The sequence below is a fragment of the Canis lupus genome, chromosome 4 (genome assembly GCF_003254725.2).
Source record: "Canis lupus dingo isolate Sandy chromosome 4, ASM325472v2, whole genome shotgun sequence".
Taxonomy (NCBI): Eukaryota; Metazoa; Chordata; class Mammalia; order Carnivora; family Canidae; genus Canis; species Canis lupus.
Window position 1 is genome coordinate 72,711,066 of NC_064246.1, and position 20,404 is coordinate 72,731,469.

General features: G+C 35.7%; 1 protein-coding gene across 2 annotated transcripts in view; it reads left to right on the forward strand.

Moving 5' to 3' along the window:
• The window catches only part of RANBP3L (RAN binding protein 3 like), a 44,961-nt gene extending 24,895 nt beyond the window's left edge, over positions 1-20,066 (forward strand). The window contains exons 1-11 of one of the 2 annotated variants that reach the window (XM_049109347.1): positions 1,097-1,227; positions 1,315-1,386; positions 1,929-2,068; positions 4,956-5,059; positions 6,222-6,306; positions 8,676-8,778; positions 9,320-9,450; positions 11,276-11,396; positions 13,076-13,218; positions 16,390-16,579; positions 18,126-20,066. In XM_049109347.1, the coding sequence (XP_048965304.1) occupies positions 1,134-1,227; positions 1,315-1,386; positions 1,929-2,068; positions 4,956-5,059; positions 6,222-6,306; positions 8,676-8,778; positions 9,320-9,450; positions 11,276-11,396; positions 13,076-13,218; positions 16,390-16,579; positions 18,126-18,169 (1,227 nt within the window). In that variant the 5' untranslated portion in view covers positions 1,097-1,133 and the 3' untranslated portion in view covers positions 18,170-20,066. Of the gene's footprint in view, positions 1-1,096; positions 1,228-1,314; positions 1,387-1,928; positions 2,069-4,955; positions 5,060-6,221; positions 6,307-8,675; positions 8,779-9,319; positions 9,451-11,275; positions 11,397-13,075; positions 13,219-16,389; positions 16,580-18,125 lie in introns of those variants that run through there. The other variant, XM_025436425.3, reaches the window with a different exon arrangement.
• Positions 20,067-20,404: the final 338 nt, after the last annotated feature.

Below are 20,404 nucleotides of genomic sequence, written 5' to 3' on the forward strand. Positions count from 1 at the left end.
CCTCTCACTCTGTGTCTCTCATGAATACATAAATAAAATCTTTTTTTAAATAATTAAAATTTATATTCTTTTTGTTCTTGTTTCTACTGAACAACCAGCTGCCTTTTCCATGTGAAATTTCTTGCCACTAAGAAATTAAAAAAAAACAAAAACAAAAACTATTCACTTCCTTTTAACTGATCCCTCTCTACCCGGGAGCCACAGGGTTTTCAAACTAACGAATTTATATTCTTATTAATAATTCCAAATATGACTGAGTACCATGTATACTTTTCAGATACAGAAGAAATATTTTCAAGTTCAATAGGCCCCATTTAAGCCTGACTAACAAGTTACAGACATTAAGAGGAATAGGGGTCCTAATCCTAGAGAATTTGTTTTATTGTATTTGTGCATAAAGTGAAGGGATGGCTCTAAGTTATCTGAATAACTGCTTCGATTCATTATTATTTTAAATTAGACATACACTGACATCAGTAAGTACCATTCCATTTTATGTTGTGCAGAATGTTGGTGATACTGGAAAGGAGAAAATGGCACCATTTTATAAGCCCCATTTGTTGCCGGTTTTTAATCATAAAGATCATAAACCATTTAATTGAACTTTGAATTAGAGAAGCAATTCTATGCCCAGCATTTATAATGTTTTAATACTCGGAAGAAGCAATTTTTATTCTATTCTCATTTCCATTAATCAAATGCTCAAAGGTTGGTGTTTCTGCCATTTGCAACCAAGAGGTAGGTAATCTCTTTGAAATGGATAGTAATCCTATACTTGCAGCCACTACCATAGTCTTTCGCCACCAACACATTTCACAGAAAAATCACCTAGCGTGACAGTCATCTCTCTAGAGAGGAGAGGGACAAAAAAAAAATATATATATATTGTATTTTTTATAAAGTGTTATGAAACCATTAGTAAATCCATATATATATGAAATCTTCCTTTCATATATATATATATATATATATATATATATATGCACTAATATGCCTTAATACGTATTAATACACCCAGAGGCTTCACTACCATCAGATTTTGTAATCGGTACTCATTTTCATGATTCTAAAGGAGACTGCCTATTCCATTAGTGGACCAATTTTCACTTATATTTCTGAAAGTAAACAGAACTATGTGGCAAAACTCATTGCCATCACCCATTTTTAGCGGACCTGCTTTCTCCGAGCACTACCTACAGTTATTAGTGCCAACAGCGACATCTACTGGTGAGTTTAGTACAAGGATTCTTAAAACCCAAATCCTATAGAAACCAACACTTAGATTTAAATGTGTTAAAATATTTTTTCTTACAGTGAAGAAAAACAATGTTTTTATGACATCATCTCTTGTGCAAAGGAATGCTGACATGAACAGTACAGAACAAGGTATGTAGTTTATTACAAGAACCTCTGAAATTTTACATTTTACCACTTATATTTTACTTTGTTGTGTGTGTGTTGGGGTATGTAGGTCCAAGTGACAAAACATGAAAAAACATATTTGGTAAGCCAAGTCCCATGGCCAAAATGAATAGTTATTGGGTAAAAGATAGGTCAGAAGTAAGCACTAAGTGATTCACTGGCTATTTAGACATTGAGCAGTTAACATTAATCCCTCATCTAATGATGACTTTAGAAAGTAAATATTAAATTAGCCAAAAATATGGAAGAAGAATGGGGGTGCCTGACTGGCTCAGTCTGTTAAGCATCTACCTTTGGCTTAGGTCATGATCCCAGGGTCCTGGGATGGAGCCCCATGTCGGCTTCCTGCTCAGCAGGCAGTCTGCTTCTCTCTCTCCCTCTGCCTCTCCCCTTGGCATGTGCTCTCTCTCTCAAATAAATAAATAAATAAATAAATAATCTATAAAAAACACGGAGGAAAAAGTATTTCACTAAAGACATTGACCCTTTAATTCTGTTCCTTTAAGGTCCTGTGAAACATTCTGAACATGTTCTAAGACCTGCTATTTTGCAGCCACCTCAAGCTCAAAGGTGTGAAAAAGTGAGAAAAACATTTGGACACAATTCCCTGGAAGCCTGCAAGACCAAAGAAAAAACAAAGAATAAGGTAAGAAAAACCTCCTGGAGTGGGACCAATATCAATTCTCCATCTTTCATTTGGTAGATTGTTATGGGCTGCCTGACTTTTGTTCTGTTGCTGAAGCGGCTGCCAGGCTGGAGAAACACCCCAACTATAGATGGCAAACAGTCCTTGGTAACCTTATTAAACATGTTTAATTAAACAACTGTTTTGTTTATTTGTTTAATTAAACAAATTGCAGAGTTGTTCCTGGGAAGTAGTTTTGTGGTAGTCTTCTAAGCTGTAAAGAGGAGTCCCTTGTGGTGGAAACCTCTGGGGTCTTGTTCCAGTGTACTGACCTCACAAGAGAATAGGAGGAGCAGAGAGGTGGCCAGGAGAAGGAGCCAGAAGTCAAAAAAGGAACAGGGGTTTTCTGCATCCCCAATTGGTCGACATCCTTGTGTGCTTTGCCAATTCAGGTCACACCAGGGATCTATCTAGACCCATCTTCGTGGATAATGGGAGCAGGGACCTACCTGCATAAGGGAGAGATTTGGGAGGGCTAGGGAAACTTCTGAAGACAAAGAATTCTCCCTTCCAATTGTTGTAGATAGCTGAATCTCTCATTGTGGGCCTATCTAGCCACACAGATATGTGTTTGAGGATATTCTGTTGCTGTGTCTTCCAAAAGACAGTACTTGAGAGGAATGGCACCCAAGATTTTCAGAATAATTCCACCCTTCATTTGTTTCCAGCTGAACTGTTGAGGGTTGGTCACCTGTTTTGTTTTTCCATACTGAAAATAGAGACAGTGACAAATGGAAATGAAAAATACCAGTCATTTCATTCATGCAATGAAAAAAGATCCATACTAATCCAACCTCTGCCCCTATCCAACTATGTTTATGTTCTTGGACAAAACACCCAATCTTCTCTTTTTATCAGTGAAGTGAGAGAGTTGAACTTGGTCAGTATTTGGCAACATTTTTATAATTCCAAACATTTTCCTTTGTAAGAACTGATCTCATGCGACCCATTGTGAATTATAAAAATCATTTCATCATTTTTGCATGGCATATGGTGTGATTTTTAAGTAAAACATGTTTTAAATTTCATATCAGTAGATTATTAAAAGTTTTCATTTAAATATAACCTAAAAATCGTAATCATATCACACAAATTCTTTTATCCATTTAAGTAGTGCGACATGTTGTTTCATTTGTGTTAAGGTATGTAACAGAAAGTGTGATATGTCGACTAATTTTTAAAATATTATATTGCATATAATTTTGGAACAGAATGTACTATAAATTATAGATTAAAATTTTTATTATGGGGACGCCTGGGTGGCTCAGTGGTTGAGCATCTGCCTTCAGCTCAGGGTGTGATCCTGGGACCCTGGGATCGAGTCCTGCATCGGGCTCCTCATAGGGAGCCCGCTTCTCCCTCTGCCTATGTCTCTGCCTCTCTCTCTTTGTATCTCTCATGAATAAATAAATAAAATCTTAAAAAAATAATAAAATTTTTATTATGTTATGATATAAAAAGTAAATCAATATTTCTTCTTTTGAATGGCTTATTGAAATCTTGCATTATGTATTTGAAAAATAAAATTTGTTAATATTTTTCTTGCATTTTCTCTCTAAATGATAATAAGAGAAATATTCAGGTAATTATAAGCATTTCTTCTTTAGCCAATGTATTAAACATATGAATAGCACTTTTTCCTAATTAGTGAACAGCTTAACTGGATATGCCTGTTATTGAATTTTCTCTAATAATGACCTTTGAAGATTTAAGGGCATGCTATATAAGATGCAATGTAAGAATTCTGACAAAATAATGTAATTTCTAGATCTAGTGAAAATTATCTCTAGGTGAATTTCATTGAGCTATTATTTTCATGTTCCTTAATGACTTGTATATAAATCAGAGCAATTTTTATTCATTCTGTCAATAATCAATGGTCACTTATTATGTACAATTTAAACAATATATGCCTAATAAAAAGTACTTTAGTACATATGAGTAAAAACTACCATTTTGGCTGAGAGAGAAATCATCCGAGTAACTGAGTCATGGGCATACACTTTGATCGTTGCTAACCAACAACATATATTCTCTTCGTATATATTTCTCAGGTCTCAAATTCTATTAAAAAGGGAAAAATGTTCAAAATTATTTTTATTGATTGGTATAAAATTAAAGTGAAAACAGACCCCGTCTACCTTGAAAGATATGAATTCTTTACAACATTTTTGCAAATCCCTACTAGGGGAAAGGAGGTGTTCATAAAACATTGGAGACCCTAGATCAGATCATTTATAGGGCTCCCTCAAGTTCTAAATTTGCTCATGCCTTCATTTATACATTAGTCAGGTAATGTACATATATATACATCAGACAGAGTCACCAGTTGATTAAGTTACCAGTGGAAAACTTTTAGATGATGAATGGGATTTCCTCTGACGTTTGATGGCCATGCTGGTGAAGCTCTTAGGGTGTTTTCAGAATTAAATAGCCCTGAAGGATGTATTTGCTAAGCTGGAAATGAGAATTAATTCCATATAAGCTAAAAAGGTAAAAATAACAAAAGGAGGAGGTGGGATTTCTGAATATAATGGCAAAGTGTATAGTCTCTGATATCAGACAGACTCTGGCTCTAAGGTCAGCCCTATTCCTGGTTGCCCAAGCCTGACCAAGTTCTTTAACTTTGGGTCAGTTTACTCATCTGTAAACTATAAAATGTGAATAATAGACGTATAACCTGTCTAGAGATGTTGTGAGGAGTAAATGAGATAATGTACATAAAATGCATAGGGAAGTACTTAAACATAGTAAGTTTTCAATACATTTAGCTCTATTGTTTCCTTGTGTGATGTTCCTCTAGTAAGGGAATTTAAAGGAACTCTCTGATGGATTTCCTTTCTTTCAGATCTCTGAGGGGAACTCCTGTTTGCTAAGTGAAAATTTACCAAGTGCCAGAATTTCAGTCCAGCTGACTACTAACCAGAATTGTTTAGGTGCTACATCAGTAGGGTAAGCTGATGATGGGGACTCAGAAAGGATATCCTTTTATTCTTGTTTTCTTTTATCATTATAATCATTTATGGAAAATAGCTCTCTGATACTGCACAGATAAATTGCTAAGATTTCTGTTTGAGATTTTATAAACGACACAAGTTTAAAATGCTTTTCAAAATGTCTCTAATACTTAAAGATTGTCATATTAATATTGGATTATCTCTATTGTTTTGTTGACTTGGGTGAGAATATCTAAAAAACTTATAGCTAAAATTTTATTTAGTTAAGAATTAATTATCTGGCTGCTAGATTAGCCTCCCCTTTCTCCCCTTTCTCCCCTTTCTCTCCCCTCGCATTCCTTCCACCCCCCCCCCTCGCCATTTTAAATCATTTCTGGTGTTATTCATTATTTATGGACATACATTGGCTAGACAACAAAAAAAAAAAAGCAGTGTAATTGTGCAAAATGAAAGTTTTATTTACTGATGTCATCACAATGAAGGCATGTTTGATCTGAGGGAAGATTAAAATGAGCCAGAGACATAAACCAGACTCACATGATTAGGGCCATGTAGTTGCATAGCATTTACCTACAGTGCATACTGGGGGTGCAAGGGGGCCCCAGAGCACATCAGCCTACAGATAGAGAGCTGCATGTCTTTGAATTTTTCATCATGCAAAACACTTTTAACATTAAAAAAAAAAAAGTTCCAGGGGGAAAAAACCCAAATTAAACAAAAGCACAGTCAAGTATAACTGATAAGAAAGATTGATGTTGCTTTTGCTCTGGAGACCTCTTGTAGCTAAAAGCATTGGCCACTTGGGGGAGGGGGAGAGTAGAAATGAGAGATTGGAGAGGCTATGCTGGAAAAGCAAGAAGATAAGATCCAGGCAGTCCCTGGTTGATCACACAGCCGGAACAGTGATGGGCATGACATGTGTTTGGACGGTCTCAACTAGTGTTGTCACAGCTGTCAAATATTTTCAATATCATCCCTGGGAGTACCTATCTCCATTTTTCCTTCATTTCTCAATAACTGCAGATGACCAAGAGTTAGCAGATGTTTTTATGCTTTATATATCAATGTGTTAAATCATCTGATTATTTCATGTGCTAAGGTCTAACATGGCTTTATTCATATATTTCAAATAGTAAATGTTTATTTCTTTTCCTTAGATGTCAACCAAATGAAGATAAGTATTCTTTTAAAAGCTGCAGTTCTGACTTCGTGTTTGGAGAAAACATGGTAGAAAGAGTTTTGGTAAGAATTTGGAAAATTTTTCTATTATATAGAAAACTGTCACTTTGCGTTTCTGGAGGCAAATTAATTAAGACAGTGTTAAATTGGAGCATACCTTAACTCCTGAGTTCAAAGCCACATTTTCTTTCTTTAACTAGAAAAATTCTCCTGGGAAGCAAGTTTTAGTTCTTAGAATAATAGGCAGGGACCCACAGAGGAAGGGAATTGTATAATTATAACATTCTTACTGATGAGAAATATTAAATAGTTCTTTGATATGTGTTACACCCAAAGTACCCAAAAGAATCCCAGAATTGTTTGCAATAGATGAGCTTAACTGGTAATGATATTTTAATATCAGGTTTTTGATAGGATCTTTCATAACAAGATGCATTTAAAATCATTTGCCATTATTTTTCTTGTTAACCACAACCTTCCCCGTCAAGCTTTTATGTGAAAAACATTATCATAACTATTTTTATTCTGCAGGCTTTAAGAGGAAAATCATAGTACTTTACTTGCCTAGGGAAATATACTTGCCAAGCGCAAACCCCTAACGAGTATTACTAGCACCCCTATTTTGTATTGGAGGTAGACAGCAAAGTGAGGGCTGTGTAGCAGAGATGCCTATGGTTTCTTCGGGTCTTTCACATCTTCATACCCTTTCCGGCTTTCACCCAGACCAGAATCTTGGCTGAGATTGGCCAAGGTGGCTAGCTTGCATTAGGACTATTAATCACATCCAGGATCCAGAGGCTACACAGATTTCAAAAACTGCACAGAGGCTCGGAATAGCAAAAGGACCAACTCGTGAGGCCTGTTTATTCCAAATTTTTTAGGGCTTTCACAAATCAACCCCTTTTAAGACTTTTTTTATGCTACACCCACCTCAGGCTAAACCCAAACTCCAAGAGTAGTATCATAGCTCTTTAGCTTAGGGATACCCTGTCACCCTCAAGATGAAGGCCAGCTCCACAGGTCTCGAGCTGGTGACCCACATCTTTGGATCTGAACCAGAATGGACCAGCTTCCAGAGTGGAGTCCCAGGCAATGCATTCAGGCACATTTCTTCTGTGTCATTCTTTCCTAACTTTGGCACTAGATTAGTCACAGCTTCCGGAAGATGTCACGGACACAAATAAAATACTTTCCCAGCCTCACAGGATCAACCTTAACACTCAATTTAATTTAACAAACATATTTTATGTTCTTATGATACCTAGGGTACTGGCGTTGGTCTGAAGTTTGGCTGCATATTAACAATCATCTGCTGAGCCTCTAAAGGATTTCTTAGGCCCGGGCATCTCCCCAAACAGATTAGATCAGAGTCTCAGTTGGCGAGGCTAGGTATCAGGTGATTTGAATGTACAGCCAGGATTGAAAAACACCTGGGTGAGTGGTTACACAAAGCTAAAGGAGACACTGTGCTCTAGAGGTGCTTATCGTCTAAGGGAGACAGAGACATACCTGAGCAAATGAACTACAGTTGAAATTCGAAATTTGGTTTGAGGAGGTCCTTGTGTACCTATGGGCACTTTAAATCTGGCTGGCTAAAGGAAACTGAGCTTCCTGTCCCTTTAAATTGATAACGTCCTAGGATAGCAGGAGCTATAGAGATCACTTGTATTTGTCCTCTGGTTAATCCTATAATCCTGTGACCTTGTGACTTGGGGGTCAGAACGCCCTCCTGATTTGTTTGCTGACCATGTGCTGCTCGAATGAGTCATTAAACTTCCTGTGCCCTCGTGTTTATTTCCTTAAAATGGGAATAATCACACCCATCTCTGCCAGTTTTACCAAAATATTTAAAAATATCCAGATGAACTAATGTGGAAGAATTTTGAGTTCACAAAGGAAAAGACAGAAAGCTGTTCCGATTCTCCTGGTTCTGCAGGGGGCTCTCCAGGATCATAAATGGCCTGGTAATGACTCGGTCTTTTTTCCCAGGCCTTGATTACAGCACCTGGGCAGGGCACCAGGGGCACAACCTTAAAAGCAACTCTTGGCAGACACTGTCTTAGAGGAAAAGTTAAGATGAGCTCTGAGAGAGCGAGTGCATTCTCTTGGTGACTTTTATTATTATTTTGGATAGAAAGTGAAGTGCTGGGAATATTGAAATACCTTGAAACAGAGATGATATTTGTATCTCCTGCTGGGCATCAGGTTAGTGTGGTGATGGCATCGAACAGTGCTGCTAGACCATCCTTCTGGGTCTCCAAACCTTCTCCCATTGTCCCTGGAATGAGATCCTGCCTGAAGTAGGCTGTAGTGACTAGATGACACTTCCTGAGGATCAGGACCAAGGTCCTCTGATGATAGGAAGAATCCCCCCCGCCCAGTTCAAATATATAGGGATGTGATTAAGTAATAGATCTTTTTCCCTCACCTAGGATACTCAAAATCTCACCCAACCTCAACTGGAAAATGATTCACATACTGAGGAAAAACCATTCAAATCCACCCTAGAATTCCCCGTTACCTCTCCAAACTCAAGTAAGAATTATTTCCTTTGTAAAAAAGAAAAAAAAGAAAAAAAACTATTAGCATATTTCCTGTTTTGCCATGTCATTTGTTTAATATCTATGTAATGCAAAAACAATAATGCAGCGCTTGAAAACTTTTTGGTAAAGATTAAAGCATACAAATATGGTTGTGCGATACATAAGCTTTCAAAATTTTTTTACTTGTGGATATGAGGAATCAAAGAGATTTATCTAAACTCAAGTAATTTCGCTTCTTGGGAAACACTCATTGTTATAAAAAGCTAAGGAGGGGCAGCCCCAGTGGCTCAGCGGTTTAGCGCTGCCTTTGGCCCGGGGTGTGATCCTGGAGACCCAGGATCAAGTACTGCGTTGGGCTCCCTGCATGGAACCTGCTTCTCCCTCTGCCTGTGTCTCTGCCTCCCTCTCTCTCTCTATTGTCGCTCATGAATAAATAAAAAAAGGTAAGGAGGCATGTAAAAGGGGACAGTAAAGAGCTTGTGCAGTAGAGAGAATGAGGTCTTTCATGTGTCTTTTCCCCTATCTTTTCTTAGGCACACACTCTATTCAAAGGATATCCCTAATTGAATCAGCTGCTGCTTTCTCTTCTAAGCCATCACCAAAATGCTTGCTGGAGAAAATTGATGTTGTAACAGGGGAAGAAGCAGAGCATAATGTGTTAAAGGTCTGTATATCACATGTTGTTCTTTCTGGCAGCATTTATGTGCATGAAGTCAAGTTTCTACAAGCAGGAATACCTTTAAAAATAAAGGCAGATATATATCATAAAGGGAGACAGAACATGAGAGACTCCTAACTCTGAGAAATGAACTAGGGGTGGTGGAAGGGGAGGTGGGTGAGGGGGTGGGGGTGACAGGGTGACAGACACTGAGGGGGGCACTTGATGGGATGAGCACTGGGTGTTATTCTATATGTTGGCACATTGAACAGCAATAAAAAATAAATTTATAAATAAATAAATAAATAAATAAATAAATAAATAAATAAGGCAGAAGTATATTTTTCGTGAAGTCTGAGCTGCTTCAATAAAAATGTGAAAGGCTTCCAATGACTGAGCTGATATTTTGTCGTATACTTACATTAGTTTGTGTAATTTTCAGGAAAATGGGTTATTGCGTTAACAACCATTCACATTAGTTTCTTAGAAAGAAGACAGCCAGGTACGGTGTCTTAAAACAAATTCAGACCTATGTTTTATACTTATGCTTGCTTTTATAATCAGTGCTATCATCCTATGATGTGGAAGATCTACGTACTGTAGACATTGTAAAAATGATGGTAAGATGAATAGATTTCAGTTCTAGATAATAAAAAAAATTCTGTTTTTCTTTGAAAAGTTCTTTTATATAAGTTTTGGGTTTTATATCAAGCAAGACTTTCACAGTTGTAGTATACAGTAGCATATGTAGGATTTGAGTATTGAGCGGCCTACCTATCGGTCTAGGCATGTGAAATGTAATTGCTATGACATAATCATTTTTCAATGAGGTGTAGATTTCCCTTTTTCTTTCTCCATCTGCTTTTACCCCCAAATCTCTCCATCTCTTTTCTTTTCTCCCATGATTTACTGATACATATACTATGCATGTGTGCTTCCAGGCATAACTCTCAGGTCAGATTAAACCGAGATTAATTGAAGTAATTGCTAGGGGTGAGGCCCTGGCATGCTGTATTTTTAATAAGTCATCTGGGTGATTCTTGTACACAATAAGATTTAATTCTAGTAAGCATTAAATTATAGTACAGTACTCTGTGGTATCACATCCTAGTTCTGATGCTGTATTCTTCAAAAAATGGTTAGGCATACAAATAATTTCACTATTCCTTTACTTTCACATGTTACATGGGTCAAATAACATTGAATTTCTTTTTTTTAAGATTTTATTTATTTATTCATGAAAGACATACACAGAGAGAGGCAGAGACACAGGTAGAGGGAGAAGCAGGCTCCCTGCGGGGAGCCCAATGTGGGACTTGATCCCAGGACCCCAGGATCACTTCCTGAGCAGAAGGCAGACGCTTAACCGCTGAGCCACTCAGGCAGCCCAATAACATGGAATTTCATTTAAAAGTTGCTACATATAAATATATTGTTAAGTGAAAGGGCACGATGCAGAAAGTATTACGGTATTCACCATTTATAGAAAAATAGAGGGCATAAGTGTTGGCATGTATATACATACAAATATCTCTAGAAGACATTCGCCGCTAATAAACTATTAGTAACAGTGATCACCTGTTCCAGGGGTGGAAATTGACAGATGGTGAAGTAGGGTTGGAAAGGACTTTTCATTTAGTACATCTTTTTGCTTTTTGATATTTGAAGTATTCAAAAATGTATGTTTTAAAAGTTAAATTTTTAAAGCTGGTTTACAAATCATTAAGAGATGTTATTCTGGTAAAATCAGACATAAAAGTGTTACAACATAGGAAAGAAATCACTTTAAAACGTTTTTATATATCTGACATTTTAAAAAATTGTCCTTTAGATCAACTGCAAGCTTTTTATATTCAACAAAACAACACAGTCGTGGATTGAAAGGGGCAGAGGAGCTTTGAGGCTGAATGACACAGCAAGCAGTGACTGTGGAACATTCCAGTCAAGACTAAGTAAGGAATCATTTTGTAAAGCAAACCCACTACTTCTCAGAGTAAAATTTCCAGTAGGTACACATCATTTTCTGGAGATGTGTTATAAAATAGTAAACAAATCAGACTGTTGAAAACAATGGTTTTTTTTTTTTTTTTTTTGGTTTGTTTGTTTGTTTAACAATGTTGTTTTTAATGTACTATAGGAGCTTCCTGTTTAGAGCAGGCTCTGATGTCAGACCACACAGGTTCTGGTTCTCCTCTATCATTGACTAACTAGTGACCTTGGACAAGGTACTTAATCTCTCCCTGCCCTAGTTACATCAGTTTAAAATGGGGATAATAGTACTCTGTGACTTATTGACCAACTGAGAACTCAGTGGAATAATGCATGTTAAGCACCTATGAGATAGCCCGGGACACACCTAAGTAGTAATCTCCATATTGGTTAAAACAATATGATGACATTATTTTTGAAGGAAAAATAGTTTTTCTAAAAGAGAATATTTGTCCTATAGTTTATTCTTGGCATTCTAAACATGGCGTGTGGGTTGAGATGAAGGGTCAGTTTCCAAGGAAATAAAGGTATGTGGTTACTGAATCTGTATGTGGCTGACATCCAGAGCAATGGTAAGAATCTAGAGTCACTCAAACTGAAAGTTTTCGGCACCTGAAGAGACACACTGGGCATCGTTCAGAGGCCCAAACTGAAAGTGAGCACAGGCAGAGATCTGGGTAGGGTGGGTAGGTTTACTGGTCAACATTAGGCAGTCAAAGCTGTGGCAGGGACCACTGGTAGAAGTTGGATCCATGTATATGGATGTTTTTTGAGCTTCAGATATCAAGCTCGAGAAATCTGTAAGGAATAGAATTCAGACTAAGAGAATAGGAACCATGTCTTCAGTTCTATAACTGGCAAACAGGTTTCTAAATAACCCAACCAAGTAGTATTCCCAAGGCAAGTATTAGTTGTTATCTACTATTGTTCAATGCCACCCATCCCGCTGCCTGCCAAAATTTGTGACCCATGGTGTTTCTATTGCTGTGTAACCTGACTTTACCTTTTATGTAGTATAACATGATCACCTTTCCACATCAGTAATTATCTTTCTTGCGAATTCTTAATGGATTCATCATATTATCATGAATAGCCATGTCATCATTTATTTAGCTAATTCCATTTTTTGAACCCTTAAAGCAAAGTTTTCTCCACTGTAAGCAATTCTTGGGTAAATATTCTTCAGACCACTAGATCTTCAAAGAAGTTCTAAAATTTTAATCCTAAAGAATTCCAGCTTTTAAGCTAAAAATAGTCCTCTAACATCATAAAGCCCTATTTGAAAACTGATAAATAAGCCAAATTACAACTTTTTTCTTTTTTTTTTAAGACTTTATTTATTCATAGAGACACAGAGAGAGAGGCAGAGGGAGAAGCAGGCTCCATGCAGGGAGCCTGACATGGGACTCGATCCAGGGTCCCCAGGGTCACACCCCGGGCCGCAGGCGGCGCTAAACCGCTGCACCACCGGGGCTGCCCCAAATTACAACTTAATAGTAATATTTTCACTAGTGATATTTCACTGTATTTCAGTCTGAAAAACAACTATAAGATTTACTTTGCTTTCAAAAATGGCAAATTCCCCAGGAAGGTCAAAGAATCAACTGTTCTGTAGTCTTATATATTCATCTTCCCATTTTAGTTATGCGCAATCAAGGCAGCCTGAGGCTGATTCTCAATAGCAAACTCTGGACTCAAATGGAGATTCAAAGAGCAAACCACAAAAATTTGAGAATAACAGCGACTGACTTAGATGACTATAGCATCAAAGTGTTTTTAATTCAGGTAAGTGACAAATCTCAGTAATAGAGAATTATCTTACTGTATTTCTAGATATCTGCAATTGCTAATTTGTTTAATTTCATTGTAACCTGCACTACTGGCCAAAAAAAAAAAAAATCAATCATTCATTTTGGTTGTTTACAGTTTAATATAACACCTAAATTTTATATGAAATTTACAGATTAACACCAAAATCTATAGTAATCAATTGGTATATGTCCCAAGACATTTGTATTGGTATATATGCTTCAAACCTCCACATTTTTCTTTACCACTGAAATTATGTCAACAATCCTACTCAGTGACCAAAGAGACTGTTGTCAAGATTGGCTCCTAGGAGTCCAGTGGAATACACAGTCCAGTGCTTACACTGAATGCTGAAATTGAGAAGGCTTTGAGATCCCTGGAAAGAAACCAGTGAGAAATGGAAAAACACAGGGCTACTAAGTTAAAACAATCAGTCCAGCAGCAAATTCCAATTCTGGACATGAGTCAGTCTCCAAGGTAACAGGATGGGAGCAGAGCTTTAGCTGTTCCTGGCAGCAGGAATGCTTGACCTCAAATACAAGATCCAGGCACAAAAGAGAGAGAGCTGGCAGGGATCAGACCAGAAGAAAGGCTAGGTTTCCCACATGGGCTGAGACCCAGAAGATTGGAGAAGACTGAGTACTCACATGACTCGAGCAGGAGGTAACAATACAAGTAAATTAGCTTCCGTATAATGAGTAAAAAAGGTGGCAAGTACCCAGTGATGAAAAACCACAGGTTTTATTAACTACCAGTAAGTGCACTGTTAGGTGTAAGTAATGTTGAGTATTGAGATGTTAGAGTAAGATAATGCCCAAACATTATTTACCATTTAGGGAGACAATATTTGATACCCTGCCAGGCTGGATCTCCTAGCTTAGAGTGAGTAAAGCAGCCAGCCTGCCTGCCACTGATACTGAGATTGAGACCATTAGCTAGATGGGATTCTGCTGTTCAATATCTGACCCATGCTGGCTCCATAAATTGTAGGATATTTGCTAGAATAAACAAACTAAATGCAAATAACTTCCATTCCCAGAGATGGTCACTATTAATGTTGTCTTATATTTTAGCATATATGTGTGGGCATAAATATGTATATACAGTACAAACTGTATGATCTTCAGACAGGTTATTTAGATTCCTTAACTTGATTTTACTCCTCTGCCAAATATAATAATAATATACTTGTGGTTGAATAAATTAGATAGCTAATATTTGATTATGAAGTACACATATATAACCTTTTCACTTATCAATGAAAATGAGTGTTTTTGTGGCATTAAATAGCTCATTCTTCAAAAGTTCTTTTAACGGGTGAAAAGAATTCTGTTATGCACCATAATTTATTCCATTAATTCTACTCTGTTAAATAGGTAATTTATGTCTTTCATTATTATAAATTCTGCAAGAAAGACATGAGGAATTCTCTGTATACATACACGTTAATTTTCTCGAGATAAGGTTTTGACTTGTCTTGACAAGTTTCTCTTCAGAAAGACTGAATCGATTTTCATTCCCACCAGCATTTTCTTATGGTACTTCCTGGGAATTATAATATTTTTAAGCAGTGATAATTTGTTATTCAAAAAAAGTATGACATTGTGATTTTATTTTTAATTTCTTGTTTGAATTTCTTGAATGAAAATATCTGAATGAGTTTGCCAAATGGCAATATATTGACTGGTGGAAGGTATATTTAAATTTTAATGTTAGAAAGTCAAGGTGGCAGAGTAGTATTTATATTTCAATTACAAATACCCTTTCAATATTTATCAAATTAATAAGGAAAAATTACACCTTTGCACATAATGTAAAAATTAAATCATTCGGGAGTGAACAATTATTTTCTAAACATCTACTATATAATACTTAGCACAATATGAGGAACGAAAATATTTTATTTAACTTATAGTTATTTTCCTCCACAGTAATTAAGGGAACTTAAGAACATGCAAATGAAAAAATAGAAATTAAGACTCTTCTCCCCAAAAGTTGGCATGTAGTTTTTTTCAACCCTCAGTTCTAGACTTTGAAAAGTAAGACAGCTTTCTGGAGGGGTAGCAAAAAGATAATTTACCTAGATTCTCTTTGAAATTGTGAAAGGATGCAAAAATGTAAACTACTGCCATGTTACCTTGAAAGAGCACTGACTTTGATGACAAAGATCTGGGATTTGAGCCCAACCAATTTGCTGACTAGATAATTAAATCCAAGCAAGTCACTGTAACTTTCTGAGCCTTAATCTCATCTGTAGAGACATGAGGGGAATTAGTATGTATTGACTACTTGTGCTGTGCACATTTGCTTATATAAATGAAATAAATAGTTAACTCATAGTTTTATAGTAAGGATTGAATAAAAAGTAATGTAGTAACCATAACGATTATACCAATGATATTGTTACCATCATTTTTTATATTAACAGCATCCATAAAACAGCATAGAAAAGTACTGAAAGCAATGACTTCTGATATATTGATGATACATATCATAAGTGTGACTCTGTGGTGTAATGGAAAGTACCCTGGGCTTCTACAATGCAATATTATAGATTGCTGTAATAAACTCTGCTTTTCCACTGAGCTGTGAAGCTTGCAGGGGAGATCTAAACACGGTTATGTAAAGGAAATGGAGGGGTTTTTTCATCCACCCTAAAATTTCCTACAGTGTAAAATAGTGGAGGAAGGATAGTCTTAAATTCAAATAGAAATTTTAAATCACAGAAATTTCTTTCTCAGTTTAAATGCACAAATTGGGACCTGTTATAAAATTATTCACTTTCAGAATCAATTTGGTTCAAGATGAATGGCTTTTTACTCTTTATTTTTTAGGGTTATTTAGATTCTAGATTTATGCCATGTAATTCCTTCCTCATTAATAGTGAAAGATTAAAAATCTCTAAAATGTGGCTATTAAGTTATTTATACTCTTTAAGATTTTATTTATTCATTTTTAGGGGGGAGGGGCAGAGGGAGAAGGGGAGAGAGAATCTCAAGTAGACTCACACTGGGTGGGGAACATGAGGTTGGATCCCACAACCCTGAGATCATGACCTGAGCTGAGATCAAGAGTCAGCAGCTTAATTGACTGAGGCACCCAGGGGCTCTTATTTTTATTCTCAACAACTTAATTTTCCTCATGCAGGCCAGTGCCAAAGACACAGGATGTCTGTATGCAGCAATACATCATCGGCTTGTTGCACTTCGAAGTTTTGATAAACAGAAAGATCTAAATCAAGCTGAAAGCCAGTCAGAAACAATCCTCCAACAACTAAACTGCGAAAGCTGTGACGAAGATGAGGATGATTTCATCCAAGTCACTAAAAATAGATCAGGTAAATAGCTTTTCTTAGGTTAAAGGTTTAAGAAAGAAATCTTCTGCACAATCCTAATATATGAAATAGATTTTTGTAAAGTGGAACTGATCTATTTAAAGTGGATGGGAATTAGAGTCCTCACTCTTTGGATCAGAGGAGTGGGTTTGGAAATCACGGTCTCTATATGTGGCCTTCATTAGGATTTTGCTAAAAGTCATCCTCAGGGTGATGCCCGCATGTCATTTGCACATAAATTTAATAAAAATACCATAAAGTCTTATACTGGTACACTGAAATTAACCATTTATTCATATTTCTCTTCACTTGCTCTCATTTTCCTATTATTGGCTATAATAGAAAAATCATAAATATGTTATAAAGTTAATAAACACATTACAGTGGAGCCCACCAGACAAATCTGGCTTGAAATGCTGAAACTCCCGCTTATCTCCTTTTTTGAATTTGCTTTATTCTCAAGGACTTTTTTTTGCCTAGGGCAAAAGGTATTATTTTTTTTTATTGTGTCAGGATTCATGAATTGAGCAAGGTTAAAGTGGAACCAGTAGTTAGCAGATTTTTAGGCTTCAATGCTTGTCCTGGTGAGTAGATTTAAAACAAAAATTTATCATTATTTTTGGAAAGAAACGTTGTCAAGAAAATATTAAGCCCAGTTTTGTTATATAAATGGTGCCAAGTATCTTCAGTAATAGTTTCATTTAGGCCTGAATTCTGCTCTACAGAGAACTGAGTAACATACTTACAATGACAGTGTGTGAGCAAGCATTTTTTCCAACTTTTAATCATTTTTTATCTTAAAGGTAACTTAATCATAATTTAAGAATCTATCAAAGTACACGTGCAAAACTTGATGAAAGATCTTCCTTTGTCCAATATTAAAAATGTAATCAAGAAGAAGAGTGCACAAAATGTGCAGATTAGGATTATAAACTGCTTGACTCAGTGAGCCAGAGAACTAAGTGAATATGATTTTTCTTGTCGCTACTAAACAAATGGTTTCTTACTCTTTAAAATGTGTGAGATGTATAAGTGATATTTTATATTGTCAACAATAAACTAGGATCTAATAGAAAATGAATTGGTATCCATTAGAAATATTAACATGAAATAAGGATTCAATGGCAAAATTCTCTCATCAACAAAATCACACTTATGAAATCTATACTTTATTCCATTTTAGGAAAGAGTAATGTCTTCATACAAAATGAGAAACAATGGAAATAATGCAAAGTAAACGACAATCGTATGAACCCACCCTTCCTCTGTCATTTTTCCCTTTTCACACAGGAGGCGTTGCATACAAATGCTAAGCTGTTACGAAAGCAATAAAAAGTCTAATCTTTTTAAACTGTGCTGCCCACAAGTTAAGGGTTTCATTATCTGAAAATGTCATGTTTAAAATTAGCAACATTTCCAAACGTTACGTGTAAAATGTAAATTCTATATATTGCATTTCCTCACAGTAAGCATATTCATGTTCATTTGTGTTCAATATTAAATCTAATCTGGATATAACATTTTATAATATTTGAAATTTATATCACAGATCCTTCTAGGTGGACCCACAGACAGTCGGTTGCCTGTTCATGAGCGCTATCTACTATAAACGTGACAACATCTACAAAAAGATTGGTCATCTTACTGAAAATACTAAACCATCTTAACTAAATAAGAAGATCCGATTCATTCCTTGAAGAGTTTTTATAGTAAAGTTCATGAAATATAATTTGTTGCAATTAAGATTTTTCTCTATCTAGTCTAATAATTACAAGATTTTACATTTTGATTATTGTGGAGAAAATGACGGAATTTAAGAAATACATGGACTTTGGAAGTTCAAAATTTATCATTTTTGAAGAAGCTAATTTAGAATAGGATTTAAAAACTAATTTGGACTATTCATCACATTGGTGGATATAATAGTTAAAATAAATTGCTGGATTTGATAAATACCTAACTAAAATATTTTTTCAGTCATACATAGTCTGGTCATAAAACAAATATTTTACAAGATTTCCAGTCATTTCTTCCAAAACACTGTAACTGCATGCTAACATTTCATGAAGTCATGTTTCTCTTCTGGGAAATGTGTATTTTCATTTAACCTTTGGATTTACTAATACTATAATACTATTATATATTCATGGTGTGAATTCCTTTAAAGATAGTATTGTTCTTGGACCTGTATCCATTGTACCTTGTATATGCTTGACTCCAGTTCAGCATCCAGTAGTTGTTGAAAGGATGAGCAAAATACATTATCTATGTAACAAAACAGTAAGTATACAGAAAGTAAAATATGTTAACTTGTTCTTTGTTTTATGTAATTAAATTGTCATTAATAGTCTAATGGTTGTAGCTGTATAGTGACCTTTTTAAAAAAAATATATATATATTCATATATACCCAAATTAATTTTTTTAAATGCCTTTGTTGTGGTAGACCATAATGATTTCAACAACTGTGCAACAAGGTTTGGATGCTCCTCTTTTGAGATTTGTCTCAGAGATACTTCACAAATACTTATAAAAATTAGTGCTTATAGCCATATTTCATTTTTCAATCCAGTTTGATCACCTCATGACTTCAAATGACTTTTGATCATGACTTCTAAATATTCCCTTGTTAGAGGCATTTTAGTCTTCTCAGGTGCCTTAACAAAATACCACACTGTGCAGCTTCAATAATATAAATTTATTTCTCACAGTTCAAGAAGTTGATGATCAAAGGGTCAACAAAATAGGTTTCATTCTGAGGCCTGTGCTCTTGGTTGTTGGCTCATGTTCTCACAGGACCTCTTGGTGGGAGCACAGGCAAAGAGAGAGAGCAAGCTCTCTAGTGTGTCTTCCTATAAGAGCACTAATCCCATTAGACTAGGGCCCCACCCCCATAAATTTATCTAACCCTAATTAACTCCCAAAGCCCCATCTCCAAATTCAATCACATTGGGGATTAGGGCTTCAACGTATACATTTGGGAGAGAATACAAACATTGTCCATAACTAGGAAATAAGATTTACAATCCCAAAATGATTTCCGAAAAATTTTTCAACAATGACAACATATTTGGAATAACGAGTATAACTTCACTAAATGCTACTTTGAAGAACAATATTCATTTGGATATATACATGTGAATACACATTTTTTAAAAGTTACATTATTTTGTTACAGTACCTTTTATAGTAATAAAAGCAATTATATAGATTCTTACATATAGATATGGATACAGTCAAACCTGAGCTAATGCCTGATAGTTTTGCATATGAAAGTTGAATTAACTCTTTTAGACTGTAATTTGGTTAGTATATAAATCATTCAGGGTTTTGCTCTTTCCTCATAACTGCGTAAGTATTAACTTAGTAAAAGTTAACTATTAACTTTTAGGCCATTCATTTTAGAGAATATAAAAGAAACATAGCATCCTTCTAAATTAAGCAATGATTCAGGAAATGGAAAAGAAAAGTTAATGTGAGAGAGGAATAGAGAAAAGGTTGAAGGGGAAAAAATTAAAAAAAAAAAAAACAGCTCTAGCATAAAAGGAAGAATAAAAACAATGGGAAAACAAAAGTTTAAAGTTGGTTGGGGTATCTTAACCCCCAAAAAAGTGCCTTTGATGTAGAACACAGTGGAAAATTTCTTTAGAAGCTAAAATAAACAGGAAGACATCTGGAGAAGAAATTAAAGAATTGGTTCTCTTTTCCTGTAGGATCTTAGCTGATACAGGAACATTGTGATTTCACTAAATCATTAAAGTAAAGCAGAGAACAGAGATCTTCTTTATCTTCTTGATATGTTCATTCTTGCCCTGACTTGAGGGTGAAG